Source organism: Rutilus rutilus (genome assembly GCF_951802725.1).
Source record: "Rutilus rutilus genome assembly, chromosome: 7".
Taxonomy (NCBI): Eukaryota; Metazoa; Chordata; class Actinopteri; order Cypriniformes; family Leuciscidae; genus Rutilus; species Rutilus rutilus.
Window position 1 is genome coordinate 45,718,921 of NC_140221.1, and position 25,941 is coordinate 45,744,861.

General features: G+C 35.6%; 2 protein-coding genes across 3 annotated transcripts in view; both read left to right on the top strand.

Annotated features, from left to right (window-relative positions):
* LOC311293503 (cytosolic phospholipase A2 gamma-like) overlaps positions 1-25,941 on the top strand; it is a 66,460-nt gene that overhangs the window by 37,342 nt on the left and 3,177 nt on the right. Inside the window, exons 1-17 of one of the 2 annotated variants that reach the window (XM_084413849.1) lie at positions 9,692-9,821; positions 10,523-10,609; positions 10,989-11,159; positions 12,522-12,617; positions 12,735-12,842; positions 14,736-14,828; positions 15,077-15,136; positions 18,316-18,419; positions 19,646-19,671; positions 19,904-20,015; positions 20,994-21,139; positions 21,257-21,458; positions 22,481-22,592; positions 22,673-22,813; positions 24,007-24,072; positions 24,162-24,206; positions 24,886-25,131. In XM_084413849.1, coding sequence (XP_084269975.1) covers positions 9,710-9,821; positions 10,523-10,609; positions 10,989-11,159; positions 12,522-12,617; positions 12,735-12,842; positions 14,736-14,828; positions 15,077-15,136; positions 18,316-18,419; positions 19,646-19,671; positions 19,904-20,015; positions 20,994-21,139; positions 21,257-21,458; positions 22,481-22,592; positions 22,673-22,813; positions 24,007-24,072; positions 24,162-24,206; positions 24,886-25,131 — 1,927 coding nt within the window. In that variant the 5' untranslated portion in view covers positions 9,692-9,709. Of the gene's footprint in view, positions 1-9,691; positions 9,822-10,522; positions 10,610-10,988; positions 11,160-12,521; positions 12,618-12,734; positions 12,843-14,735; positions 14,829-15,076; positions 15,137-18,315; positions 18,420-19,645; positions 19,672-19,903; positions 20,016-20,993; positions 21,140-21,256; positions 21,459-22,480; positions 22,593-22,672; positions 22,814-24,006; positions 24,073-24,161; positions 24,207-24,885; positions 25,132-25,941 lie in introns of those variants that run through there. The other variant, XM_084413848.1, reaches the window with a different exon arrangement.
* LOC311294552 (C-type lectin domain family 10 member A-like) lies at positions 3,754-7,356 on the top strand. The gene is made up of 10 exons (XM_084415492.1): positions 3,754-3,873; positions 4,396-4,482; positions 4,754-4,849; positions 4,925-5,023; positions 5,218-5,322; positions 5,442-5,495; positions 5,671-5,745; positions 6,313-6,470; positions 6,560-6,669; positions 6,892-7,356. The coding sequence occupies exons 1-10, from the start codon at positions 3,807-3,809 to the stop codon at positions 7,052-7,054; spliced, it is 1,014 nt and encodes a 337-aa protein (XP_084271618.1). The 5' UTR covers positions 3,754-3,806; the 3' UTR covers positions 7,055-7,356.

Here is a 25,941-nt window from a genome sequence, read left to right on the forward strand (position 1 = left end):
TGCTCTACTTAAAGGGATACTTCACCTCTGGAAAGATGACTGTGTATTTAAATTGGGTAATTTATGTAGTAGAAATGTGAAATTATTTTTGAATTTGGAGCTTTTCTAGACTGAGAAAAGCCAGAAAATAAATTTTTGTTCATGTGGATGAAAGACAACAACTCCCAGAATGCACTTGTTTGCTGCCCTACGAGTCCACGCCCAAGCCACGCCTACCGGTTAGAGAGCAGTTAAACAACAAAGCTAGGCTTACTAGTGAGTCTCCGTGACAAAAACTCCGTCTGCCCGGGTTTTTGAGATCGCACAAAATGTCCAGGATTCGGCTTTTGCGTTCTACAGTCGCCATTCATCATGTTTACTGTGGCGAGCAGGACGAGGCTGAGGGCTGCGGGAGAACGGCGCGAGGCCGGTGGCGTGATTACTGATGAGCGACACGGAGACGCACCGGTCTCGTATCTCTCACAGAAGAGCAGGTATTTTCTTAGCAATGGTAAAACGCACATCAACCGATCACTTGTTTAGCGTTCATGTAAACACTACATTCAGATTCACCAATCGGAATGAATTCAGTTAGACTGAAATAAAAGGTGTGCATGTAAACAATGAATGGCGACTGCAGAAAGCAAAAGCAGAATCCCGGACATTTTGGACGATCTCGACGGCCGGACATGTCCGGGAAAAAGAGGATGTATGGTAACCCCTACTACTCAGCTTTCTCCACAGAATAAGAACCCGTTAGCTTAGCTTCCAAATAAAAGATGCCTGACACTGTTTGTACATTCAGTGAGAGTGAGTGAGTGAGATCCCACCCTCTATGGGCGGGTTGAACACATGCGGGACAGCCCCTACTACTGGCTGTAGTTTCTAGCCTCTGGCCAAAAAATCCTCCGATGACGCAAAATGACGATTTTTGCGTCATCGGAGGATTTTTTACAGACAAAAAATACATAAATCTCTCGTCTCAGGGGGACATGAGGGTGGAAAGCACAGTGATTTGAAAATACTATAGGTTTTCTACTGATACAAAGCTTATTGCTAAATCCTGAAGTATCCCTTTAAGCAGCATTCACACTCGCACTCACACTGCGAGGTCTTGTTTTGCCCCGGCTGACATTTCTAAGCGTTTACCTTGATATTCTGTGACCCTTCTGTTAATGATCTTGGATTGTTAGACTACTGTTGATTCTCTGCCGCCTGCCCTTGTGATCTTGCTCTCTGGGACTTCGACTGCTTTGCTGCCTGCCCTGACTCTTGCCTGGTATCGTTTCTGTTTCTGCTCTGCCTCTGATATTCCTGCCACTGTTGTTTGAACACTGCCTGTTTGACCCTGATCTTGATTATTAAAGATAATCTGCAAATGGATCCACATGCTTCCGCCCCCTCATTACAATCATATTGGTTCTGTTCATTTGTACATTGTACAACTCTTATTAAATTATCCTTAGAAACAGTTACAAATCAAGTTTTACATATGAATTACTCTTGCTTCCCTAATTCAGTATATTTTTACATGTGTGAAAGTCCAAGCTCAGCACAAATGCAGTGTTTTGCACACTCAGCTTAATGATTTTATTAGAAGTGCTATTTTAAATGGTAAAAATGAAAATTCCCCACAGCTTTCAGAAAGAATTAAGACGTTTACAGAGTCACACAACTTGACCAAAACCACTTCTTTTTGTCGAATAAAGGAGAAGACAACACATTACAGACTGTTTTTAGGAGCGTTCATGCTTACGGTTGCCAGATTTAAACAATTTAAACCCCAGTCAGAGCTTTTCTGTTAAAAGAGCACGTTTTCTACCCGGTCTTTTCAATAGTATCTGGCAACCATACGCGCACTTTCTACACTTCTGAAGAAGCGCGGGTGAACTGAAAGCACAGACAAGTAAGCTGGAGTTATGCAATCTTCATTTGAGATTTTCATTGAAAAGATTTTCTCACGACCAGCATTTTACATCAGCATTTTCCGCATTGTGGAAATCATAGGGTCCTACAACAGGTGCCATCATAATGACTATTTATGGACATTAATGCCACCAGTTTCTGATAAATTCTTAGTGGGAAAGAGTGTTATATCATTACTATATACATATAGTATTTATAATTTTTTTTATATATTTTTCCTCCGTTTTAATTTTAGTTTGTGTTATTCATTTTTGTTGTATTTTTTTTCAGGTTTGTCTATTTTTTTATTTCTGTTTAATCAGAAATTCAGTTTCAGTTTAGATGCTTTAAATAGTATACATTTATTTATACATTATATATAAATGATTAATTTTAGTACTTAAACTTGAAATGTTTGAAATATTTACTTTACAAAGGCTTTTTTTATATTTTATTTCATTAACGTAAATTATTTTAACAGGTTTAGTTGGTCAGATTCATGATTCAAATACTTAGTAATTGACCATCATCCCACAAATGCAGCATTAAACTTGTATTTACTTTAAAACATTCCTTTTGTAAAGAAATCATACAGAAAGCAAGATACAGGATTACTGAGGGTGGACTCAAACTTGATGCTCCTAATAGCGTCATACTGGTTCTGTTCATTTGTACATTGTACAACTCTTACTAAATTATCCTTAGAAACAGTTACAGATCAAGTTTATATGAATTACTCTTGCTTCCCTAATTCAGTATATTTTTACATGTGTGAAAGTCCAAGCTCAGCACAAATGCAGTGTTTTGCACACTCAGCTTAATGATTTTATTAGAAGTGCTATTTTAAATGGTAAAAAGGAAAATTCCCCACAGCTTTCAGAAAGAATTAAGACGTTTACAGAGTCACACAACTTGACCAAAACCACTTCTTTTTGTCGAATAAAGGAGAAGACAACACATTACAGACTGTTTTTAGGAGCGTTCATGCTTACGGTTGCCAGATTTAAACAATTTAAACCCCAGTCAGAGCTTTTCTGTTAAAAGAGCACGTTTTCTACCCAGTCTTTTCACTAGTATCTGGCAACCATACGCGCACTTTTTACACTTCTGAAGAAGCGCGGGTGAACTGAAAGCACAGACAAGTAAGCTGGAGTTATGCAATCTTCATTTGAGATTTTCATTGAAAAGATTTTCTCACGACCAGCATTTTACATCAGCATTTTCCGCATTGTGGAAATCATAGGGTCCTACAACAGGTGCCATCATAATGACTATTTATGGACATTAATGCCACCAGTTTCTGATAAATTCTTAGTGGGAAAGAGTGTTATATCATTACTATGAATACTCTTATGAATACTATGAATTATATGAATTACTTTTTTTTTTTTTTTAATCTAGAAGTGCTATTTTAAATGGTAAAAAGGAAAATTCCCCACAGCTTTCAGAAAGAATTAAGACGTTTACAGAGTCACACAAGTAAAAAGACCAAATAGCAAGTTAAATGAGACAAAATGAAAACCTAGATCCATGGAATGGGACACTTTTTGGGGGGTGGGGGAGAGGGGGAAGTCTTGTAAAACTACCGTCTATTATTTCAAAATTACCAATAAATTGCATGTTGGCAAATCAACTAATTGCATGCTGTAAAGTGACATAAGCGTCATTAAACTTATCATGAAGAAAATGTACATGCAAAAATTAAAACATCTTTAGCATTAAATGTTTTCCTGTGTGTGTCTGAGTAACAGAATAAAGATAATCTTCCCAGATGGAATTCCCTAAATATCACTTCCTCAGAATGTGGAAGTGACATTTTTTTAAGGAACATAAATGATTATATAGGAGGTGGTGTTTTTAATTTCAACCATAAGCAGCAAGTGACTTAAATTTGCTCACATTATATTGTCCTTTTATAGAAAATGGATCGTTCTGAAGAATACATTCAAATGGAGATGGACTGTGAACCAAAGAAATCATTTTGGAGAGGTTTGGAAGATTTACAATATCACATTCAGTTGGAGAAACTATCTTAAAGCTTTTACAGCATGAGTGAAATGGAAAATGTTTCGCAGTTACATTTATTTTAATGTCTTGACAGACTTTTTTAATCGTTATTTCAAAAGCAACTTTTATATTTGAAATATAATTGGAATCGAGAATGCTGTGAGTGTTTCTTCCTCGGGGGAAGTTGGTACTGGATAACATCTCAGATTTTTAACCAGTGAGCTTCAACAATTAATCATATTCATGCTAATTATGGATATATATATATATATATATTGTTACTTCTCGTACTATGATGATTTAAACAAACTTCTAAGTATAAACTTGGGTATGTCACTTGTTCCGGCACCATTTTGCTACAGACATGAATAATATCTCAAAATGTGTGGAAAAATGCAAAAAGAATTAAAACATGGCATTGCAAAATTAAAATATTACATTTCGACATTGTATATGTGATATTATCAATATAAATGAATCAAGGATTTTGTCTGTTTTCTTCAGGTCGCTCAAATCACAGACAAACTGGCATCCTTGTGCTTCTAGGAACAGTCTGCATGATTATTTTCATCATCATGACTTCTGTCATCTGTGAGTTATTAATGAAATACTGTCTTTAGTGTTTTGCTACTAGACTGCTTTCGTTTATCACTGGTGTGGATATGGACTGCAACATCTTTGTGTTTTTAGTGTGACAAATACTGTGAACATGGACTTTTTTTGTTTGAGATAAAAATGTACTAAACAGCTAATTGTGATATGAACTGAACTGCTTTGCTCTGAGCTATTTGAATTAGCATATGAATATGTAAAATATTTGCAGAGAAGCTGAAAAAGTTTGTCTGTTTATTTTGGTTTGAAGTTTCGCATCAAGAAAGAAAGTTCTCAATGCTGGAGAGTTGGATTAACAGCCATACTTCTGATCAAACCTCAGTCAAATCTGAGTTTCAGACCTCAGGTGAGAACTTCATCATCATCATCATCACAGATCAGTTTTGGTAATGGAATGTTAATTAATAATTGTTTTGGACAGATAATGACTTAGAAAAGAAGGTTTCTGAGCTGCAGAATTTGGTGTCCAGTCTGAGTTCATCTTTGAATATGTCCGGATCAATTAACGCAATGACCAAAGGTGAGTGTCTTGACTGCCGTAACTCTGATGTTATATTTTGTAAGAGATTGCAAGGATGATAATCTTTTGATAACAAATGAATCATAAACAAAGTTGCAACTGTAAATATATATATATGACACTGCAAATACTCTAAGATATTATAAGTGCATTGATCATTTACTTATTTGTCCCTCTCACTCTATATCCATAAGAAATGCATGAAAAGAAGTTGTCTAATATTGAGACCTTGATTACTGATCTCGGCTTGTCACAGAGTTCACTCGCATCCAAACAAGAGGAAAAACTACAAAGGCTGGGTGAGTGCTGGACGTATGTTTCAGCTTTGAATCCTCAAATTTAAAACTGCATATTAAGAAGTTGAAGCTGTATATTGATTGGCCCATGATAAAACTTTCTCTATTTCTTTCTCTTGTAGTGACCAGTTTGATTTCATCTCAACGGGTTTATTCACGCACACCACATATCTCGAGTAAGACCTAAAATTATACAAATTAATATAAACGCAAATACTAATTAAAATACAAATGTTAATAAATGTTTCATAAATAAATCTTAAATATGATGTTCTACAGAATTGAGCTTTTCCTGTATTAGAAGAAATCGTGCTGATGTTGTATTTTTCTGACTTTTGTATTCAACTAAAGTTGGCACGTCAAGCTCAGACCTGGAGGAACTGAAAAAATCTATTCGAGCTCTTTCTTATAAACTATCATTTACCAGTGAGTAAACTCTAAATTCATACATATGCAGCTTCTGTTTTAATGCTGTTATGCAGCAGAATAGCAGGTTATTTTATCAGGCAGCACAACAAGAATTATAGCTTTAATTACGGTATTTGAAGATGGTCAAAGTAAATGAGGAGAAGCATTGTGCAGGGAAATAATATTCAGTGTTTTCTGGGTAGGATTACATTTATTTAATCTGCATGAGACAAAAAAAATGTTTGCTCTGTAATTTTTACTCGGGGTGTGTAAAAAAAAAAAAGTATTGAAATACTTAAAATCATACAACATCTGTACAGTTAAACAAGAATTTATGATACGACCTCACAGAGAAAACTAGTCCTGCCCAAATATTGTTTATGGTGGTGGTTTACCAAAATGAAAATTATATCGATTTAAATAATTGGTCAAGTTCTCATTTAAAAAAATAAAATAAAATAATTTTACTTTGATGTTTTAATTAAATGTGTTGAATGACTAAGTAAAAAAAAAAATTATGTCTTTTGTACAACAACATTATTATGCATTCTCTTTTTTCTCTCTCTCTCTCTCTCTCTCTTAAAGACTTATTTCCTGGCTGTCCTGAAACTGAGTGGATCCCATTCAGCAACAGCTGTTACCTGTTCTCTAATGACAAAATGAACTGGACCGAAGCAAAAGATTACTGCGAAGAGCAGGGCGCATTACTCTTAAAAATAGAAGACGGCTCTAAGAAGGAGTGGGTGTGTAACACACACACACACACACACAAAAACCCTTTTCCTACCTTCCATTCTGTCTTTCAGTGATTAACTTTTATCCCCCTTCCTAGCAATTTGTTACCAACTTCGCCAACTCACAGGACTACTGGGTCGGTCTAACAGACCAGAACACAGGGGAATGGAGATGGGCGGATGACACTCCTTACACCATGGATAAAGCGTGAGTTGAATATAATATAGAGAACAGACTATTCGGTTCTCATTGTAACATAAAATTGATTGGCCATTGCGTTCACGTGCTCAACAGATAGGCCTATGTCTGTGATTGGCAGAAATGCTGGTATCGTCACATTTTTTTTAAATTTCAATACTGACTTGGTGCCGAAGTAACGGTACTTTTAAAGGTACCGTTAGTAACAAATTTTTAATTATATTTTTGCAGACAATGGAGAATTGGGCAGCCAGATGATTGGACTAAACACAACTTGGGAGAGAAAGGAGAGGAAGGAGAGGACTGTGGGCACATTTCATATGATCAGTTGCTTAATGACATCCACTGCTCTTCCAAATTGAAGTACATATGTGAAAAGGGAAATTCAGACTAAAAATTGCTGCAGCAAGGTGTCCAAAAGCACTGCGCAAATAGGCTTAGTTTTGAGTGTATTGAGTTTTTGTGAGGTGGGGTGGGAATAGAATAATAATTATGGTGTAGTTACTAATATGACTAAATTGATATCTCATTCTACCATATTACAACTTCAACAGTCAACAAATTCACACTGATAATCTGTATATAAAACACTTATAATAATCATAAATAAAATAACTTGTCTTCCTGTCATGCAGTAGAAAGGATCTGAATGATGTCCTGAATATTGTGATTAAAATAAATAATTATTTTAAAATACTTCAAAATGTGTCATTATTTGAAATGATTATTGTGTGATTTGTATTGTTGCACAGAAGCAGTAAGATGAAGCTCATCTCTCTTTTTTTCATGTAAAATTTAATTTATTACCAGGACACCAATTGAACCTTACTGACATGGAGGGCAAAAGTTATAATCACTTTAGCAAATCCATGTTCATGGAAAACATTTTGCTAGCTGATGAGAAAATTAGTATCATTTTTGTATTGGTGGATCAACCAAAAGCTTCTCTTTGCTCATGATGTATCATGATGAGTCTTCTGTACTTACCTGAGACACCCGGTGAAGAAGCTTCAAACATTTAATGCTTTTCACACATCCTGCATCTGTGGCTTCTGTGTAACTGAAATAGCATTTCAGTTAGTTATGTTACTCTTTTTTTTTTTACATTTGGCAGACAATTCTTTCAAAGAAACTTGCTTTCAAGGTATCACTTATATGCATTCCCTGGGAATCAAAACACATGACCTTGGCATTGCTACTGTTTGAGCTTTAGGAATGCTGTTACACAAAAATTGTATTTTTGACCACATAAATGCAGCCTTGAGGGGCAAGAGACGTCTTTCAAAAACTTTTGTTTTTTAAATCGTACTTATTCCAAACTTTTTACCAGTATTACAAACTAATCATGGTTAATTAATCTAAAAACCCAACCTTTTGCTATATACTGCTAAAATCATCTGAATTGAGTCAGATTTACTGGACAAAAAGTGTTTGTGTGTCTGTGTGTGGGGAACTTGCATCAAGCCTTTTTCAAACAATGGGTGATCGTAATTTCATACATTAAGATATATTCTCTTGACAACAGTATTTTTTTATACATGTAATTGTTCTGGACTCGGGTATGATAATGTATTCATCCAGGATTTTTTTTGTAGGGAACTACTTTTTCATTAAGTACTTATCAGACATACTACTCATGTAACACTTTACTATTTGTAAAATGTAGAGCATTTAACACAAGGCCCGAGCCTGAAAAATATCCTATAGTCAATATAGCACAACAACCCCTTATTGATTATACTTTAACATAATATTTAATTACATAATTTATTAAAATACTGTTTTAGTCATATTCAAAACATATAATTCCCCTCACTTAAAAAAAAAAAATCTAATTTACAACTTTTAAAAACGTCTGAAATCTAAAGCCATCTTTCAGCATAACGATAGCCTAAAATTAAAAAGATGCTTTGTTAACGGCTGTGCTCGAGTAACGTTAGCGCTGAACTAACTTTTCCATCTAATATCGATATTTAAATCGTCAGATATGAAGTCATAGAGCATCGATATACATTAGCCCAACTTTATTAACTTTTGTCTCGGTAAAAGCAGCATTTAGTGATCTAATGCAAAAATGATGTCGCGACCACAAATACAAACGTAAGGTAATTTTTCCGATTCGTCAGACTTCTAATAAAATTATTAAAGCGTTGTCATTGACAATCTGCATATACCTACTATCGACCTGTTTTGAGGTGTTTCGTGTACTTATGCACATTACTTACCCGTGAAAGGAAAACATGATGAGAAATCGCACTTGCACTTGACAAATTTAATTGAAGAACTGAATTTGATGCGCATGCGCAGTAGCTTCAGTAGCGTCACCCTTGAGCTGAAAGGATAAATATGGAAGACCAATCCGCCTATAAAAAGTCGAATTTATGACAAAAGGATTTAGATTTTTTTTATATATATATATATATATCTTAATTATGACTCAGTATGTTATGAGTTATGACTCAGTATCTCAATTATGACTTTTTAATCTCATAAATGACTATTATTACTTTGTTATCATTTCAAAATTTTAATCTCATATAATTATGTTTTATGTAATAATTTCGACTTTTATGTCAATTATGACATAGTAAGCCATAATTATGACGTTTGTGTCATATTTTATGTCATTATTATGACTTTAATGTCATATTTAAGATTGACCAAAGCACGATTTTTTTATTATGTGGTGGAAATTATCTCCAATAGATAAAAGCAAGCACACACTTACTTTGAAATAAATAAACCCCTTTAATCAAACCCAGAGGTCTTTCTGTACCAAAATATTCATTTTGACCATGCTAATTCTAGGTAAATGGTCAAGGGTAAGGTTCAAACAAGAGGCAGACAAACCACAGTGAAGCTGAGTGAAAACAGATGATGCTGGAAACACTGAGCAAGCAGTTTTAATTAGTCATTTAAGCTGATGTGTTTCTGCAGAATAACTTACAGTACACTTGTTACAGGTCAATGTCCTTTGAAATGAGGAACGGAAAGTGCTGTGTTATTATACACTAATGCCCTGTTTACTGTCATTCAGGAGCTCTTTTGAATGTGTTTTGAAGTGACTGCAAAAGTTATGATGGTCTATCAGAAAACTGATAGTTGTGAAGAAATCATGAAAATGGACATGGAATATGAACGGAAGACGACATTTAGCAAAGGTTTGCTATGATACTAAATTGTATTTGAAACAGAAAGATGTCTTTGTGTTGTATATGAGAGAAAGAGTTTTAGTTTGTTGTACAACTACCTTAAATGCCTGGTAACACTTTATAATCACTTATCGTGTATCGTGAATAAGTCACGGCTGAAGGGCGTTGTTAGGCACGACGCGAAGCATTATACATTATGAACCTTCAAATTCTATTCAAAACAGAATTATTATAGCATTTGATTAATTATTTGAATGTACATGAACTATTGAACTGAACATTGAGGCTAATGTTTGTTAATTATTACTGTGAACATTTTGAACAAAGATACGGAACCACTAAAGGAACATGGTGATTGAAAAAAAATATGAGATGGGAGGGAAAAAATATTGCTGCGTTCCCGTTGTAAAATTACTAATTAAATTTTAAGCTTTGGAGTTCCTCCTACAACAACTGAATGGATGCAGGCGTGAAGTGTTTCGTAAAATACTTTCCTGATCATACTGCACATCACATTCACATTTATCCACATTCGCATTCAAGATAGACATTTTTTATCAGTTCTTGCTTTCTCTGGGAATTGAATCCATGACCTTGGTGTTGCTAGTGCTGTGCGCTACTGTTTAAGGAACCGGAAGGCTGTCTTGCTTTAAAGAAATAAAAGAAAGTAGCCTAGAATGTGATTTCTCATGGTGTGTTGTTTTCTGCAGGTCGTCCATGTAGCAGAAAAACTGGCATCTTTGTCCTTCTAGGAACAGTCTGCATGATTATTTTCATCATCATGACTTCTGTCATCTGTGAGTGGTTAACATCATACTTTGAAAGTGTTGCGTTGTAAAATATTTGCATTTTAAAAAGTGAGTAATGCAAAATAAATATACATAATAGTGGTATGCATGTTTACAGCCTTTGCATATGCTGATTACACACTGTAAAAAATTTCTAACCCTCCCAAATCAAAAATTTCAAGTGACCGATAACATCTCAATTTTTCAATTGGCCCAAGTGAAAATCTGTAAATTATAAAATTTACAGATTTTCACTTGGGCCAATTGAAATTTACAGAATTTCACTTGGGCCAATTGAAAAATTTAGATGTTATCGGTCACTTGAAATTTTTGATTTGGGAGGGTTAGAAATTTTTTACAGTGCAAAAAAGTTTGTTTTTGTTCCCAGTTTTTCATCAACAAAGAACATTCTCAGTGCTGGAGAGTTGGATGAACATTCATAGTTCCAATCAAACTTCAGTCAAACCTCAAGAAAAGAATATTGAGACATTGATGACCAATCTTGCCTCTTCATTGAGTTCAATCACATCCAAACAAGAGGAAAACCAACAAAAGCTGGGTGAGATTTAAATTTTTTATTATGGACTGTACATTTAAATCCTCCAAAACCAACACGTGTGTCAGGATTATGTTGTGTTTTGTGTTAGTTTCATTCCTGTGTGTTTGTTTCATGTGATTCAGTTCAGTTTAGTTTTAAGGTCCTTGCACACAGATTTCGAAATTCTCGTCCGAAATTTTTGCATGTTAAAAAATAAATATGATCTCATGTTATGTCAATCACGTTTAAATGATACACACTGGCTCCGAAACATTAGTCCGTCATAAAAAAGATAATTTGGATCGGGTTCGATTTTCTGCGTTTTTCGCATCCGTAGCAAGTATTTTGAGAGGTGTTTTGACAATTCACAGCCACCGAATGACGAATACGAAAAAACTAATATGAAATGTCCTTGCACACTGATTTCGAAAATCTTGTCCGAAATTTTCGCACGTTAAAAAATAAATACGACCTCATGTTATGTCAATTACATTTACACACTGGCTCCGAAACTTTCGTCCGTCATAAAAAAAATATCAGATCGGGTTTGATTTTCTGCGTTTTCCGTATAGTAAGCATTTTGTGACTCGAGGTGTTTTGACAATTCAGAGCCACCGAATGACGAATACGAAAAAAAACGCATATGAAAATTTCTGACTCAGTGTGCAAGGACATTAAGGGTATGTTTACACAACAAAGTTTTTCCTTTGAGTTTTCTTAGACAACACCATTGTCGAAACGATCCCCATTCACACTGATCCGTGAAAGTGATTAAAAACGCTGTTTTCTGCTGCCAGGTCATTAGATGACGAATTGGCGATGAAAGACTGAGCATGCAGCCTAATACACGTGCTTGACGTCATCATTTTTGGTTTAACGTTTTTGTTGTTTACACGGAGACCGTTTTCAAAAACTTCCACTTTGAAACCCATTTTCAAAAGTTTGCTTTTTCAGGAACCTAAAATGCCGTTGTCGTGTAAACAAACGGCCAAAAAGCATAAAAAGTTTTATGCTTAAATACGGTTTTAGTTGAAAATGGTGTCGTGTAAACAGCCCCTCAATTACCTCCCAGTTCGTCTCCTTGGTTACTGATTATGTTCAGCTGTCTGTCATTAAGTTTCCCATTAATACTCCGTTTCATTCAGTTCATTGTCGGTTCTCGTCTGTAGTGTGAGTAGTTTATGTGATCATTCTCTGTGCCTTCATCTATGTATTATCTTAATGTTTATTAAAGAAAGTTAGCATTGATCTTCATCGTCTTCATTCTGTAAACTACCACATCTGTTGCTGACAACATGAAAATTGATTTTTTTTTTTTCTACCAGGACACAACTGTGTATTTCTGACTGTAATAGCAGGACTTGTTTTACTTCTTTTTCAAAGAGAGCCAGCAAGGTCTGTCACACGCTGAAGTGAAGAGTTTGATGAACAGTTTGAGTTCTGCTGTGTCAGCGCTGACATCCAAACTGAATGATGCAGGTCTGCAAATCTGATCATTTAAAGGAGATAACCATAAGAAATACTTTTAAGAGCAAACTCTCATATTCTTGATTGTTTATCAATCATATATATATATATATTTTTTTTTTTTCACAGTCGGCAACCAAGTGCAGAAACAGACTGAAACACAAAAACTATTAGACTACTTAAAAACCGCTGTTACTTCTCTACAGTCTGATCTACAAAACAACCAATGTGACTTTGGTAAGACAGAAAGGCTAAATTAATATGAATTTTAAGTTATTTCATGAATTAATAAGACCTTATAATGAATATATTATTCTCTTGTTATGCTCTCTTTTAAAATATCTCATATAACATTAACTAGTTATGATACTTTGGGCCACACTCAAATCTCAGCATGTACACACTTGTAGCCAATCAGCAATAGGGGTCCACTAGCATGTCCACTCATAATGGGGGAGAAGAGAGTGAGCCAATCAGCAGTAGGGGGCATGTCCATTCATAATGGGGGAGGAGAGAGAGTGAGCTAATCAGCAGTAGGGGGCATGTCCATTCATAATGGGGGAGAAGAGAGTGAACCAATCAGCAGTAGGGGGCGTGTCCACTCATAATGGGGGATAAGAGAGTGAGAAATTTGGCCCTTGGTCTCTGTCCATCATGGCCTCCTAATCATCCCCATATATACTGATTGGCTTCATCACTGTCTCCTCTCCACCAATAAGCTGGTGTGTGGTGGGTGTTCTGGCGCAATATGGCTGACGTCGCATCATCCAGGTGGATGCTGCAATGTCCAATGTGGTCGTGGTTGAGGAGATTCCCCCCGTCCATCTAAAGTGCTTTGAGTACCCAGGAAAGCGCTATATAAATGTAACAAATTATTATTATTATAATGGGGGAGTAGAGAGTGAGCCAATCAGCAGTAGGGGGCGTGTCCACTCTTGATGGGGGAGGAGAGGGAGTGAGCAAGAGGGGGATTTGAAGAAAGAATGTAGACAGAGAAATGGCTGAGAGACATTACAAAAGAGAAAAACTCAAGTGGAATATCACTGCAAAAAGAAAGGTTATGATCAGGCAAGAGCTTTAGGACCTGCATTAATATTAGAGACGTTCAGTGGTTAAAGTGGGATTTGGCAGGAGGGGGAACCCTCAAATTTTGTGTAGGTGCAACATGGAAAAATGACTCAATGACTATACCACAACATATTGAGTATCGTGGTATAGCAATACTTTTTAGGACAAGAGTGTCACTGTGGCACCAAGTATCACAATTCTTATTTACTTGATATTTTAATGGTTTAATTTTGGTCCATCTACATCTACACTGATATGATGACGATACTATGTTAAAATGGCTGAACACCACAATATGGAGCACAACCTTGTTTTTCATAATGTAAATTTAAACATAAAAATGGCAAGTCCAAAACTGACTCAAATTTAACATACCAAAATGGCTGAAGACAACTATAACAGAAATAAATCAATCACAGTAATGGAAATTTGACATTAGCCTACTTCACCTTCGACTTTTTACTCCACTGCAACTTTCCTGTAGCTCAAACAGTAGAGCATTGGTGCTTGCAACGCTAAAGTCATGGGTTCGATTCCCAGGGAAAACAAGAATTGATAAGAATGTAAAATGTGTACCTTGAAATGCAATGTAAGTTGCTTTGGATAAAAGCATCTGCCAAATGTGTAAATGTAAATCCACTTGCTCTGGCTAGAACAGCAGCTGTCAGGGGCAGACTGGGACAAAAATTCAGCCCTGGCGTTGTAGCCACACCAGCCCACATTACCAAAATTTGGTAATTTATAAATTATATCTCGCAATTCTAACTTTATAACACACAATTGTGAGTTTATATCTCGCAATTCTGAGAAATAAAGCCAAAATTGTGAGATGTAAACTCGCAATTGTGAGATAAAACCTGCAATAATCTTTTAAAAAGTTTTATTCTGTGACAGAAACAAGCTTCCATAGTATGCTAAGTTCTTGTCTAAGAAAAAACTGATATGAGCAGATGTTGATTATGTATTTTTATATTTTCTCATTCACAAAGCCATTATTTCTATGCACTCAGTGATCTTGCTGATCCAGTATAGTGTATTTATGGCTTTTGTCTCATGTTTAAGAGTCAATGTCGAGTTCATTGAGTGTGTTGAAGAGTTCAGTGTCAGATCTCACTTCATCTGTCGCATCTCTGTCCTCTAAACAACAGATCTCTGGTGAGTCGAGTACAATATTGCAATAACTGCATTAATGAGCATTGTGAATGTATAACTGAATCTATTGAATTGATCAATTTTTTTTTAGGCATGATTTCAGAAATATAATCATAATTGTTGGTTTCATGGACCTGCATGCTGATACTGACATTATTCTTTACATTGGAAATAATTGGATTGAAATTAAATCCACAGGACACTGACTGCAGAAAGTCTAACAAGGTCTGATGTGTTTTATTCTGTTCTAGAGGAGAGAGTCATGAACGCTCTGAAGGAGCTGAAATCTAACATGGGAAACAAAACAGCAGGTACTGCATCTACACTCTTTAAAAATAAAGCTTCCAAAAGAATGTTTTCGCAGAGATTCCATAGAAGAAACATTTTTAGTTCCTCAAAGAACCTTTCAGTGAACATTCTTAAAAGAACCCTTTTTTATTAGTGTTAAGAACCTTAGAATCTTAAGAATATTTTTACACTATGAAGAACCTTCTGTGGAATGGAAAGATTCCATGCATGTTAAAGGGATAGTTCACTTTGAAATTAATTTTTTATATGTTTTAGCTTACCTCAAGGGCATCCAAGATGTAGGTGTCTTTGTTTCCGCGGTAGTTTCAATTTTGATATTTTTAGGTCAAACCGTTCTTGTCTGTCAGTCATATAATGCAGGTCTATGGTCACTGTCTCAAAACACAAGCACAGAGTCCAAATTAAAACAATTCCCCATCGTCCAAATGAAACAATTCCCCATCATAAGTACACATTGATGGCCTAAGACACGAAACGAGCGGTTTGTGTGAGAAAACGAACAGTATTTATATCATTGTTATCTCTTGAACACAGCACACGTCCAAATGATCTGACGGCGCGGGTGGGTATAGATATATACATAGATGTCGCCTTGGCTACTGCAGTTCATTGGAACGAAACCGTAGCCAAGGCGACATCTATGTTTTCGTTTTCTCACACAAACCGCTCGTTTCGTGTCTTAGGCCATCAATGTGTACTTATGATGGGGAATTGTTTCATTTGGACGATGGGGAATTGTTTTAATTTGGACTCTGTGCTTGTGTTTTGAGACAGTGACCATCGACATGCATTACATGACTGACAGACAAGAACGGTTTGACCTAAAAATATCAAAATTGAAACTACCGCAGAAACAAAGACACCTACATCTTGGATGCCCTTGAGGTAAGCTAAAACATATCAAAAATTAATTTCAAAGTGAACTATCCCTTTAAAGGTTCTTCATGATTTAGATGCCTATAAAGAACCTTTATATTTAAGAGTGTAGCGCTACTTCATGTGGTTAAAGGGAAAGTTCACGCAAAAATGAAAATCCTGTCATAAATTCTGAACGCATGAGAGCACCACAACACATGCGTGTTGTTGACGAGAGAGCAGATGTTGTTGCGTGTGTTGGAGATAAATAGATACTTCATAGATACTTTACATTTTTGTACATTTATTTATAAATTATATATAAATTATTCATTTTAGTACTTAAAATTGAAATGTTGTCTTGGCTACTAACTGAAATATTTATTTTACAATGGCTTTTTTATATTTTATTTCATTAACGTAAATTATTTTAACAGTTTTAGTTGGTCAAATTCATGATGTCAAACCTTTAAAACTTGTATTAAACCTTTATACTGTTCAAAGACGAAATATTTAGTAAAACTTGTCATTAAGTTCATTGGTGTTTTGTCATACTGCTATAGCCTATGAAAGCTGATTAATCTGCATTAATGTAAATTTTAATTTCTGACATACACTAAACAGAGTTACATATTGAGTAGAGATTAGAAAATACAGCCATGAACATTATGAATACAGAACATTATGAGATTCGACAGCAAATGATAGAAGCCGCTCAGGTGTAATAGGAGACAGTTTAATGTTTCATACATAAGTTAAGCATAAGCTAAACATTTTTGTGTAAATGGTATAGGCCTAATATTTCTCAGCGTGTCTATGGACAGTGATCGCAGTGTTTGGCTTCTAAAGATTTAAATGATTTTTAATTAATGCATCAATAGCAAGAAGCTAAAAATCTGATTCAAAGGAGATGAACTTTAACTTTAACACGTCTCTATTTCTGATAACTGCACTGATTTTCTCTCTCTCACGAGCGATCATTTTTAGTTGTTTTATTTTCGTTAATGTGTTTGAAGCTCCTGAAACAGACAATAAAGATGATATTTACCTTCAATCAGTGGAAACGAATCACACTGCAAGTGTTTTTTCTTGTTTTAAACGTCTTTGATGGCCGTGGCCTCCTAAAACTAGCCAGACCAGATCAAACTGGTTTTGGATCTACCGGGATGTCATGGGGTGACATTCTCAAACTCTTAACGTGGCTTAATGTTCTAAAACAACAACCAGTCAAAACGAATTTCTATGTTCTTTTACGTTACACTCCTAAAAAATAAAAATGACAATTCGCAGCGATACCACAGAAGAACCATTTTTGTTTCCCCAGAGAACCTTATGGTGAGCTGTTCTTAAAAGAACCATTTTTTTCCCTCTGTGTAAAGAACTTTTTTTAAATGTCAAGAACCTTGTGGAATTCCATTGTGGAATGGAAACGTTCCATAAATGTTAAAAGTTCTTCATGGAACCATCGATGCCAATAAAGAACCTTTACGTTTAAGAGTGTAAGCGATTAGAAAGCCATTAAAAGAAAATGCTTAACGTGACTTAATATATTAAGACAGTGATGATATGAAAAGATCAAATTCATACACCTTAATGATAACGCATGAAGGCAAGCAGCTGAGTCCAGTATATGAAGGCAATGCACTAAATTTCATATTTATAATGGTTTTCCATGGGAAAAGGCTTAGCGTGAAACTTTGCACATTGCCTTGATATTCTGGGTTTATCTGCTTGCCTTTACATACATGTTTCATTAAGTTCTATACTGAATTTGGTTTCTTTAAAATCATGGTCAACGCATTAAGCAGCATTTTCTTTATAATGGTTTTCTATGGGAAACTCTTAACATTCAATTTAGCGAGTGTGTTTATATGCATCATCATACTGAATTATATGTATGAATTACTTCCTAGAATATCTACAATTCCATAAAATAAGCAAAAGCATTGCCACCCCATCTGCAAACTCAGCATTTGGTAGGCTATCCAGATTTTAATTAAATGATAATGTTAATGTTTGTTAAAGAAACAATCATAAATTAAACAAATATCGCAACATTATTAATTTAAAATATGCAAGCATCCTTATGCAATAATTTTCCACATGTTTTACTGGTAATGTGTCGGAAGACTTTCCCCCTTTTCTCAGTAAAAAGAGCCTTATATAAACATGTTCAATCAGATCAACCTGTTGTCTGCTACAAAAAATTTAATTGAAGGTGAGGCTGCATAATTGCAAGGAAATGTTGCATTTTCCCGGTCCCTGTGAACGATTGTGTAATTTATCATTCATAACCTCACCCTCATGATTATGTCTGGACTTGCAGTGTATTTTCAGAGCCGTATAAAGAGCATCTTCTGTCCGCTTGGCAAGATAACAGCAGCTGTGTTGATCCGGTATTGTTGGCGAAGACTCGGATTTACAGGAATAGTAAGTATATATTTTAAAGCTTAAATTAAATAATGTCTTTTCAACGATAGAAAGGCAGTTAAAAGGTTTCATGGCATAATTGTAGTATGAACGAATCCAGCATTTATAATCTGCTCTTAAACCATTTCAGACATGCTCAATAGCACACTATCAAAACTGCATACAATCATGGTGAAAAATGATTTGAGGTATTCCTATTTCAGTGGTAAAGTTTTACATTTGTTATGCATCACAATGTGTATAATTTTAAATATACTATAAATAATTATTCGTTTTAATATAATTTAAGTTGAAAGGACTTATACAGCCAAGTTGACTGTACGTAAAAATTTAAAGCAGCAACTTTTCTGACCCATACATTTTATTTATTTATTTATCTGACTCTATTAGAGTAAAAACTATGAGGATTTAAGTTTTACTTTTCTTTACTTTTACTTTTTACTTTTTGTTGATTGCGTTGAAAGAAAAGAAGTGATAACTGTGTTTAAATGAAGTGACTTCATACTTTACAGTGTTTTACTGTAGTACTAGAAGATGCAAGGATGAAATGTGCTGGAGGAGACTTTACAAAGTGCTTGACTCATGCATTGTCAATACAAGATCTTGACCAAAAATTGATGCACCTCTTGATGGAAATAAATGTTACTCAAAGACTTTGAATGAATTTAAGATCTGGACTCAAAGGAGCAACCATGTAGGAAGAACATCATGTCCTTATTCCAGGGTGACAAAGCCAAGATTAATCCGGCTCAGATTGTGAAAGAATGGTTGGGAGGAGTATGAAGAATCATACTCGCCATGAATTGGGCGAATGTGTGAGAATGATTCTTCATACTCCTCCCAACCATTCTTTCACAATCTGAGCCGGATTAATCTTGGCTTTGTCACCCTGGAATAAGGACATGATGTTCTTCCTGGTTGTTTAAGAAATGAAAAGCTACACACTCCATCAGTTAGGGTTAGAAGAACTGTTGCCAAACATATAACATGCTAAAAACATAATAATCACTGCAAAAAATGATCCAATCATAGACTCTTAAGCATTTGCCTTTTTAAATCCAAACAACAACCTTTTTTTTTTGGCCGGGCAGTGTGTGTATGCGTGCGCGCGCGTGTGTGTGTGTTTATGCATGTGTGTGTGTGTGTGTGTGTGTGTGTGTGTGTATATAGTATATATATCTCAAATAACAGAAACTGACTTGCATGTGGACTCTATTGTTTTACAGATGAGTGCATCCAAACCCCTGGAAAGGTATGTAATCCTGCTCAGATTCATGGAAGCATTCAAATAAGTTTTGTACTAACACAAATTACTTACAAAATAATTACTTGTACAAAGTCTACAACTAACTGGACAACTATGAGAATAACGGTCTAAAATAAATGCAGACTTAAATGCATTCTCTCATAAATGCATGAAATCTAGAATATTCAATATCTAAATATATCAGATAAGTTCAGCACTGTTCTGTCTGTCGCTGCAGTGGTAAGGTGCGAATCGAACCGTCTCTGAATAAGAACGAGGAGGAGTTTGTAGCCAGAAGGAGAAACTCGGTTCAACAAAGCCTGAAGAAGCTTCAGATAAAGTGCAGTAAGGTAAAAGCTTCGTATTGTATACTTCATATATCTGAGATGACCTGCGAATGGTGCATCAATTTCACTTTCTTGAACTATGCCATTCAAGTCAATGTTAAGAGCATTGATTAAAAGTACAGAGTGACGTTAGTTCATCATCACTTTCACACTCAGTAACGATGAAACGTACTAAGTTTTCAACTACACTTCAATGTAAATTCAACAAATTCCTGACCATAACACATTTTCAATTACTACAGTAAAACACTGTAAAGTATGATGAAAACCCCTTTTTAAAAATGTTCAATTTACTTCATTTTTTAAACAGTTATCACTTCTTTTCAATAAAAAGTAGTATATATCATGTGATTGCAAAACACTTTTTGTTATACTGGTTGAAACTCTCTTCACATCCTGATAGCAATCAATAATAAAAGTGTTGTAAATATTAAATATTAAAAATGCACATATATCTTCTGTGGAAGTCTCAGGACCAAAAAATGTTTGGTCTACACTTTTCGCCACTCCCAGCAAACAAAAATATGTTCTAAGAAAGTTGTGCTAACTTTCCCATTAAGTTATGAAAACATTATTTCTGAATGTTCTCTGATTGTTTAAAACGTCCATTTAAAAAAAAAAAAAAAAAGTTTCAAAACCATTTTATCTCGGTTATGCGAACGCTAAGGAAACAAATTTTGCGAACATTATTGAAACGTTACTTTTGAAAGTTCTCGGTAACATTTAAAAATGTAAGATGAACGTCCACTTAAACATTTTAGAGAAAAAAAAAACACTCCACGAATGATGTATGAATATATATTTATGCTAACGTTTTAAGAGCATTACGAAAGATTAGATAACACTGAATGAACATTCTATTAAAGTTACTTGAAGAATGTTTGTTCAGAACTTTAAGACAACCTTCCCAGAATGTTAACTAAAGTTCTTTACATTAAAAATAAGGTGAATATAATGCTTTGAGTGGTGTGTGTGTTTCAGGATGATGTGCCAAACATTGCATTACTGGGTTCTGGAGGAGGACAAAGAGCCATGGTGGGTTTGCTGGGATCCCTGGTTCAGCTCCAGAAAACCTCCAGTCTTCTGGACTGTGTGCTTTATCTGAGCGGAGTCTCTGGATCTACCTGGTATGAACCCTGAGAAACAACAAACACACACACACACACACACACACACACACACACACACACACACACAGATGGGCTGAATGTAAAAAATGACAGCGGTATGTTGTTCCTCTGAAGGTGCATGGCCTCCTTATATCAGGAGCCAGACTGGTCCACCAAACTAGAGGCTGTGAAAGACAAGATCGTCCAGAGACTCCGCGGTCCTGGAGTCAGCTGGGGAGATGCATTTGCCAAACTGAAGAAATATTACTATGGGAAAGACTTCTTCAGCATGACTGACATCTGGGCAGTGATGGTCATTACGGCTTATGTGAAAGAGGTTTGTAAATAGCCAATTCATGACCAGGGACAGATATAGCAATGTTTTATAGTGTGGCATGAGGACTATGAGGAGTGACAAAACCAAAGCAAGCAATAATGCATAGTTCTTGTGAACTTATGGCCTGACATAGACAATTTGTGTCCACTCTCACGCAATTTGCTGAAGGCATCTTTATTCACGCCTGAAAGGCCAGTGACGTATGCCGACATGGGCAGGGTTACCTCAAGTTTAGCTTTGCTAATGAAGGGCTAATAAACTTTTTTCAAACAAAAATGTCTAAACACAAGTTCAGACAGGACCACTTTGGCAAGTTACTTGAGTTTATTAAACACAATTTATCTTTGGCGGTATGGTTCCTTATGGGGGTTCTTGCTCCATAATTAATGACATACAGAGCTTAACCATTAAAGGAGAACTCCGGTCAATTTTAACATTGAGCTCATTTTTTTGTACATTTGGAGTGCTGTCAGTACAGAGAACAACGACAAAAATCGGTGTTTCCTACAACGTGTTATCCTCTTTTTAAAATTTGCACCCTGTTGACTTCAATGGGGCAAGTTTTAAACCTGCTTTTAGCCTCTTAACATCCTTGATGTGTCATTACAAGTGCACAGGTCATGTGAGTGATTCCTTCGGAGTGATCACGGGTGAATCTGACTGCAGTAGATGTGAAAGATATTAATAAAAATGATGTTTATTCAGCCAGCGCACATACCTGTATTTACATCCTGTTTTCGGTTGAAGTCCACAGTAATCGACTGTCGAGTTCACGCGCGTGATCATAGGTACTAAACCTATGCGCGTGAACTCGACAATCATATTTCTTTGTCTCAAGCATGAATGAAATGGTGATGAAATTTACTCAACATTTTCTCAGTAAACTTTTCTTTATAAAGTCTCTCACTGCAGAAATGTAAAGATATTTGAGGCTCCATTTGTTCTGCAGATCTTTATAAAGAGATCTTTATCGCTGAGAAAATTTAGTTTTATAATTTGAACTTGAAATGTGTTCTCTATAGATCAACGAACACACACTCACAGAGCAGTGGGACCAGCAGGGTAAAGACGGTAAAGACCCGTTTCCCATCTACACAGTGATCGACAAGCAAAGCAAACAGCGCAATAACGCAGGTCTGTGTGTTTGTGTGAAAGAAAGACAGAGAGTTGATGTGTTTGTGTCAGCTGTTATATGGACGTGTTTCTGTCTGCAGACCCTTGGTTCGAGATCACTCCACATGAAGCAGGTTATTCTCTCACTGGAGCGTTTGTGGACGCCTCCAACTTTGGCAGTCAGTTTCACAACGGCTCTAAGAAAAATAAGCAGAATGAATTTGACATGCTGTACCTGCAAGGTAACCGTTAAAGGGGAGTTTAATATTTGTAATATCCCAGCAAACACAGAACGTTGGCGCAACGTAGCCAACCTTCTAACAACGTGGCCAAAAGGTTGCTATAACTACGTTGTGTAGTGAAGGTTGTTACAGCGTTGTCACAATGTTGACATTAAACCACCGTTCAGGGCCATTGCTTAAGGTTGTGCCTAGGTTGTCAGGACAACCACTGGACTACATAATGTACTCGTCACTGCCCTGAAGCGGGAAAATCAGCCTTTTTAATTCCAACCACCTGTTGTTGGGCTCATTGTGTTCTCATTCATCATCGAGCAAGGATACGTGAGTATTGCGTTTAGCCTACCTCAGCTATCAAACACAACCTACAACTTTAATTTCTAATGTGATTGTAGCCTCGCTCGCACTGTTTAGTTTGTCATTTGATTTTTCCGCTATTTAGTCTCATTCGTTTCTTTGCTCCTCTGGATTTGTGGATGTTTCCCCGGTGACACCTGCTTTCGGCTACTGTCTGCCACAGACCCGGTTTTGTTCATTAAATGTTCTGATCTGCCTTTGCTTTTTATGTTTTATTTATTATAGCCTATACTTAAAATAAATTTGTATATTCGTTTATTTTTTTTATTTTTTTTTATAGGCCTATATTTTTTTTTTCACAAATATATGACTTTTGGAAGTGCAATTTGATTAAATGCAGTTTTAATAAAGTTGAATTAACTAAACTTTCTGTCATTTTTACTCTTCAAAGTGTAGGCTACACTTGCAGGAGTTGATAGCCCTATTAAATAAAAATATAGATAAACAATAAAAGATAAAAGTATATAATTATCTAACAAAATGCACCATATTGTCAGAACGTCGTCTCTCAGTTGCTGAATGTCGCGCAACAACGTTGCTACAGCCCTGTCACGTCTTACAATTCTACGTTGTTACAATGTTGCGAGCACGTAGACAGCGACGTTGCCATAGCAGAAATGCAACGTGCCAGAGACGTTGCCACAACGTAAATGTGTTTGCTGGGATCAGCCTATATTCTACACTGTACGTCATTGACCTAATACTCAATCTGTGTGATCAGGCCTGCATTACTAGCATATAGCATCAAACTATGTGGTATTTATGTTATATGTTAGTACCTATGTCCATTGTTTTATTGTAAACTTTAAATGTTTACTGATATTGTGTGTTTTCTGCAGCTCTATGCGGCAGCGCTTTAGCTGATGAAGACGAGATTAAGAAAGTCCTCTGGCAAAAGATAAAAGGTGCAGCTGCAATTATTCTGAGGACTGAATTCAGCTTAAATTTAAATGGTTAAAATCATTACCATCCATTTGATTTTTGATTTTTTCAGATTTCTTTCAACAAAAGGAAAAAGTACTTGAGGAAATGCAGAAAGGTAAAGCATTTCTTAGGCTTTATTTACTTGAATGTTTAACAGCCCTGATTTGAAGTTTTTAAAGACTCTTATGCTCACGAAAGCTGCTTTTATTTGATCAAAAATACGGCAAAAACAGTAATATTGTAAAATATTATTACAATTAAAAACAACTGTTTTCTGTGTGAATATATATTGTAAAATGTAATTTATACCTGTGATCAAAGTTGAATTTTCAGCATCATTAGTCCAGTCTTCAGTGTCACATGATCTTTCAGAAATCACTCTAATATGATGATTTGATGCTCAAGAAACATTTATGATTATTATCAATGTTAAAAACAGCTGAGCTGGTTTATATTTTTATATAATCTTTTCTTTGATGAATAGAAAGTTCAAAAGAACAGCATAGAAATATGTATGTCTATATACTGTCACATTTGTTTTGATTAATTTAATGCATCTTTGCTGAATAAATGTATATATATTTTTTTTTAATCTTACTTACCCCAAACTTTCAAAGTGCATCATGGTTTCCAAAAATATGAAGCAGCACAACTGTTTTCAGCATTGATAATAATCAGAAATGTTTCTTGAGCATCAAATCATCATATTAGAATGATTTCTGAAGGATCATGTGACACTGAAGACTGGAGTAATGATGCTGAAAAGGTAATTAGGTCTGTATAATTATATACAGAACAGGACAAGAGGAGACAGGAAGAATTGAGAAGAGAGAAGGAAACAGGTTCGGGAAAAGACTTTGAGGCGGGATTCGAACTCGGGCCTCCAGAAGCGCTACTACACCATTTATCAGAGCGAAGTCAACCAGATCCAAACTCTCCAGCTACAGACGAATGTTACCAGGTGCTCATGAAAACCGTGGACATGAATCTCTCTGTTTCGACTGCTCATGATGATGAATCCATCAGAACAACACTGAACGGTAACAAACCATTGAATGATCTTTATGTCAAACACGATCTCATGAAAGTGCATATCTATAGCACAAATTTTATTTCTCGTGCCATTTATACACCAAAAAATGGTTTTTGCGTGCAAATGGTACGAGAAATAAAATTTGTGCTATAGATACGTTCATGTCTTCATTAAATACACTACGCAACAACATGTTGTAGCTTTTATGTGCTATATAAGTCATCACAGCGAGAGCCTGCTGTCAAGGCCCGTTCACACCAAGGACGATCACTATAACGATAAAGATATAAGCTATTATATATTATAAAATAATAGCAGAGTCCACACCACAACTATAACGATAAGTAACGGAGCAGAATCACTTTCTGAATGTTTTTTTTCCATCTGATGATTAATAAAAACATCAACAGCCAATCAGAATTCATTCTGCTTTAAAGAGCTCGACAAAACTGCAGCGCGCGCTTGAAGAATTAGCATAGTTCACCCAAAATTATTATTTTTTTGTCATTAATTACTCACCCTTATGTCGTTCCAAACCTGTAATACTTTCGTTCATCTTCAGAACACAAATGAAGATATTTTTGATCAAATCTGAGAGCTTTCCATTGACAGCTACGCAACATTAAGCTACACTTTCAAGCTCTAGAAAGGTAGTAAAGACATCATTAAATAATCCATGTGACTCCAGTGGTTTAACCTCAATATTATGAAGTTACACAAGTGCCTTGTTTACATAAAAAAAAACCTTTATTTTCATAATATTAATCTCCAGCGTGCGTTCACACATCATTGTCTGCTGTCAGGTCAACACAACATG

What these genes read in the sequence shown, in the direction of transcription:
- LOC311294552 (XM_084415492.1), top strand. Translation starts at nt 3,807, where the DNA reads ATGGATCGTTCTGAAGAATACATTCAAATGGAGATGGACTGTGAACCA. An exon ending in ACGGCTCTAAGAAGGAGTGG is followed by an intron (nt 6,471 to 6,559) that starts GTGTGTAACACA and finishes CCCCCTTCCTAG; the next exon opens with CAATTTGTTACCAACTTCGC. An exon ending in CCTTACACCATGGATAAAGC is followed by an intron (nt 6,670 to 6,891) that starts GTGAGTTGAATA and finishes ATATTTTTGCAG; the next exon opens with ACAATGGAGAATTGGGCAGC.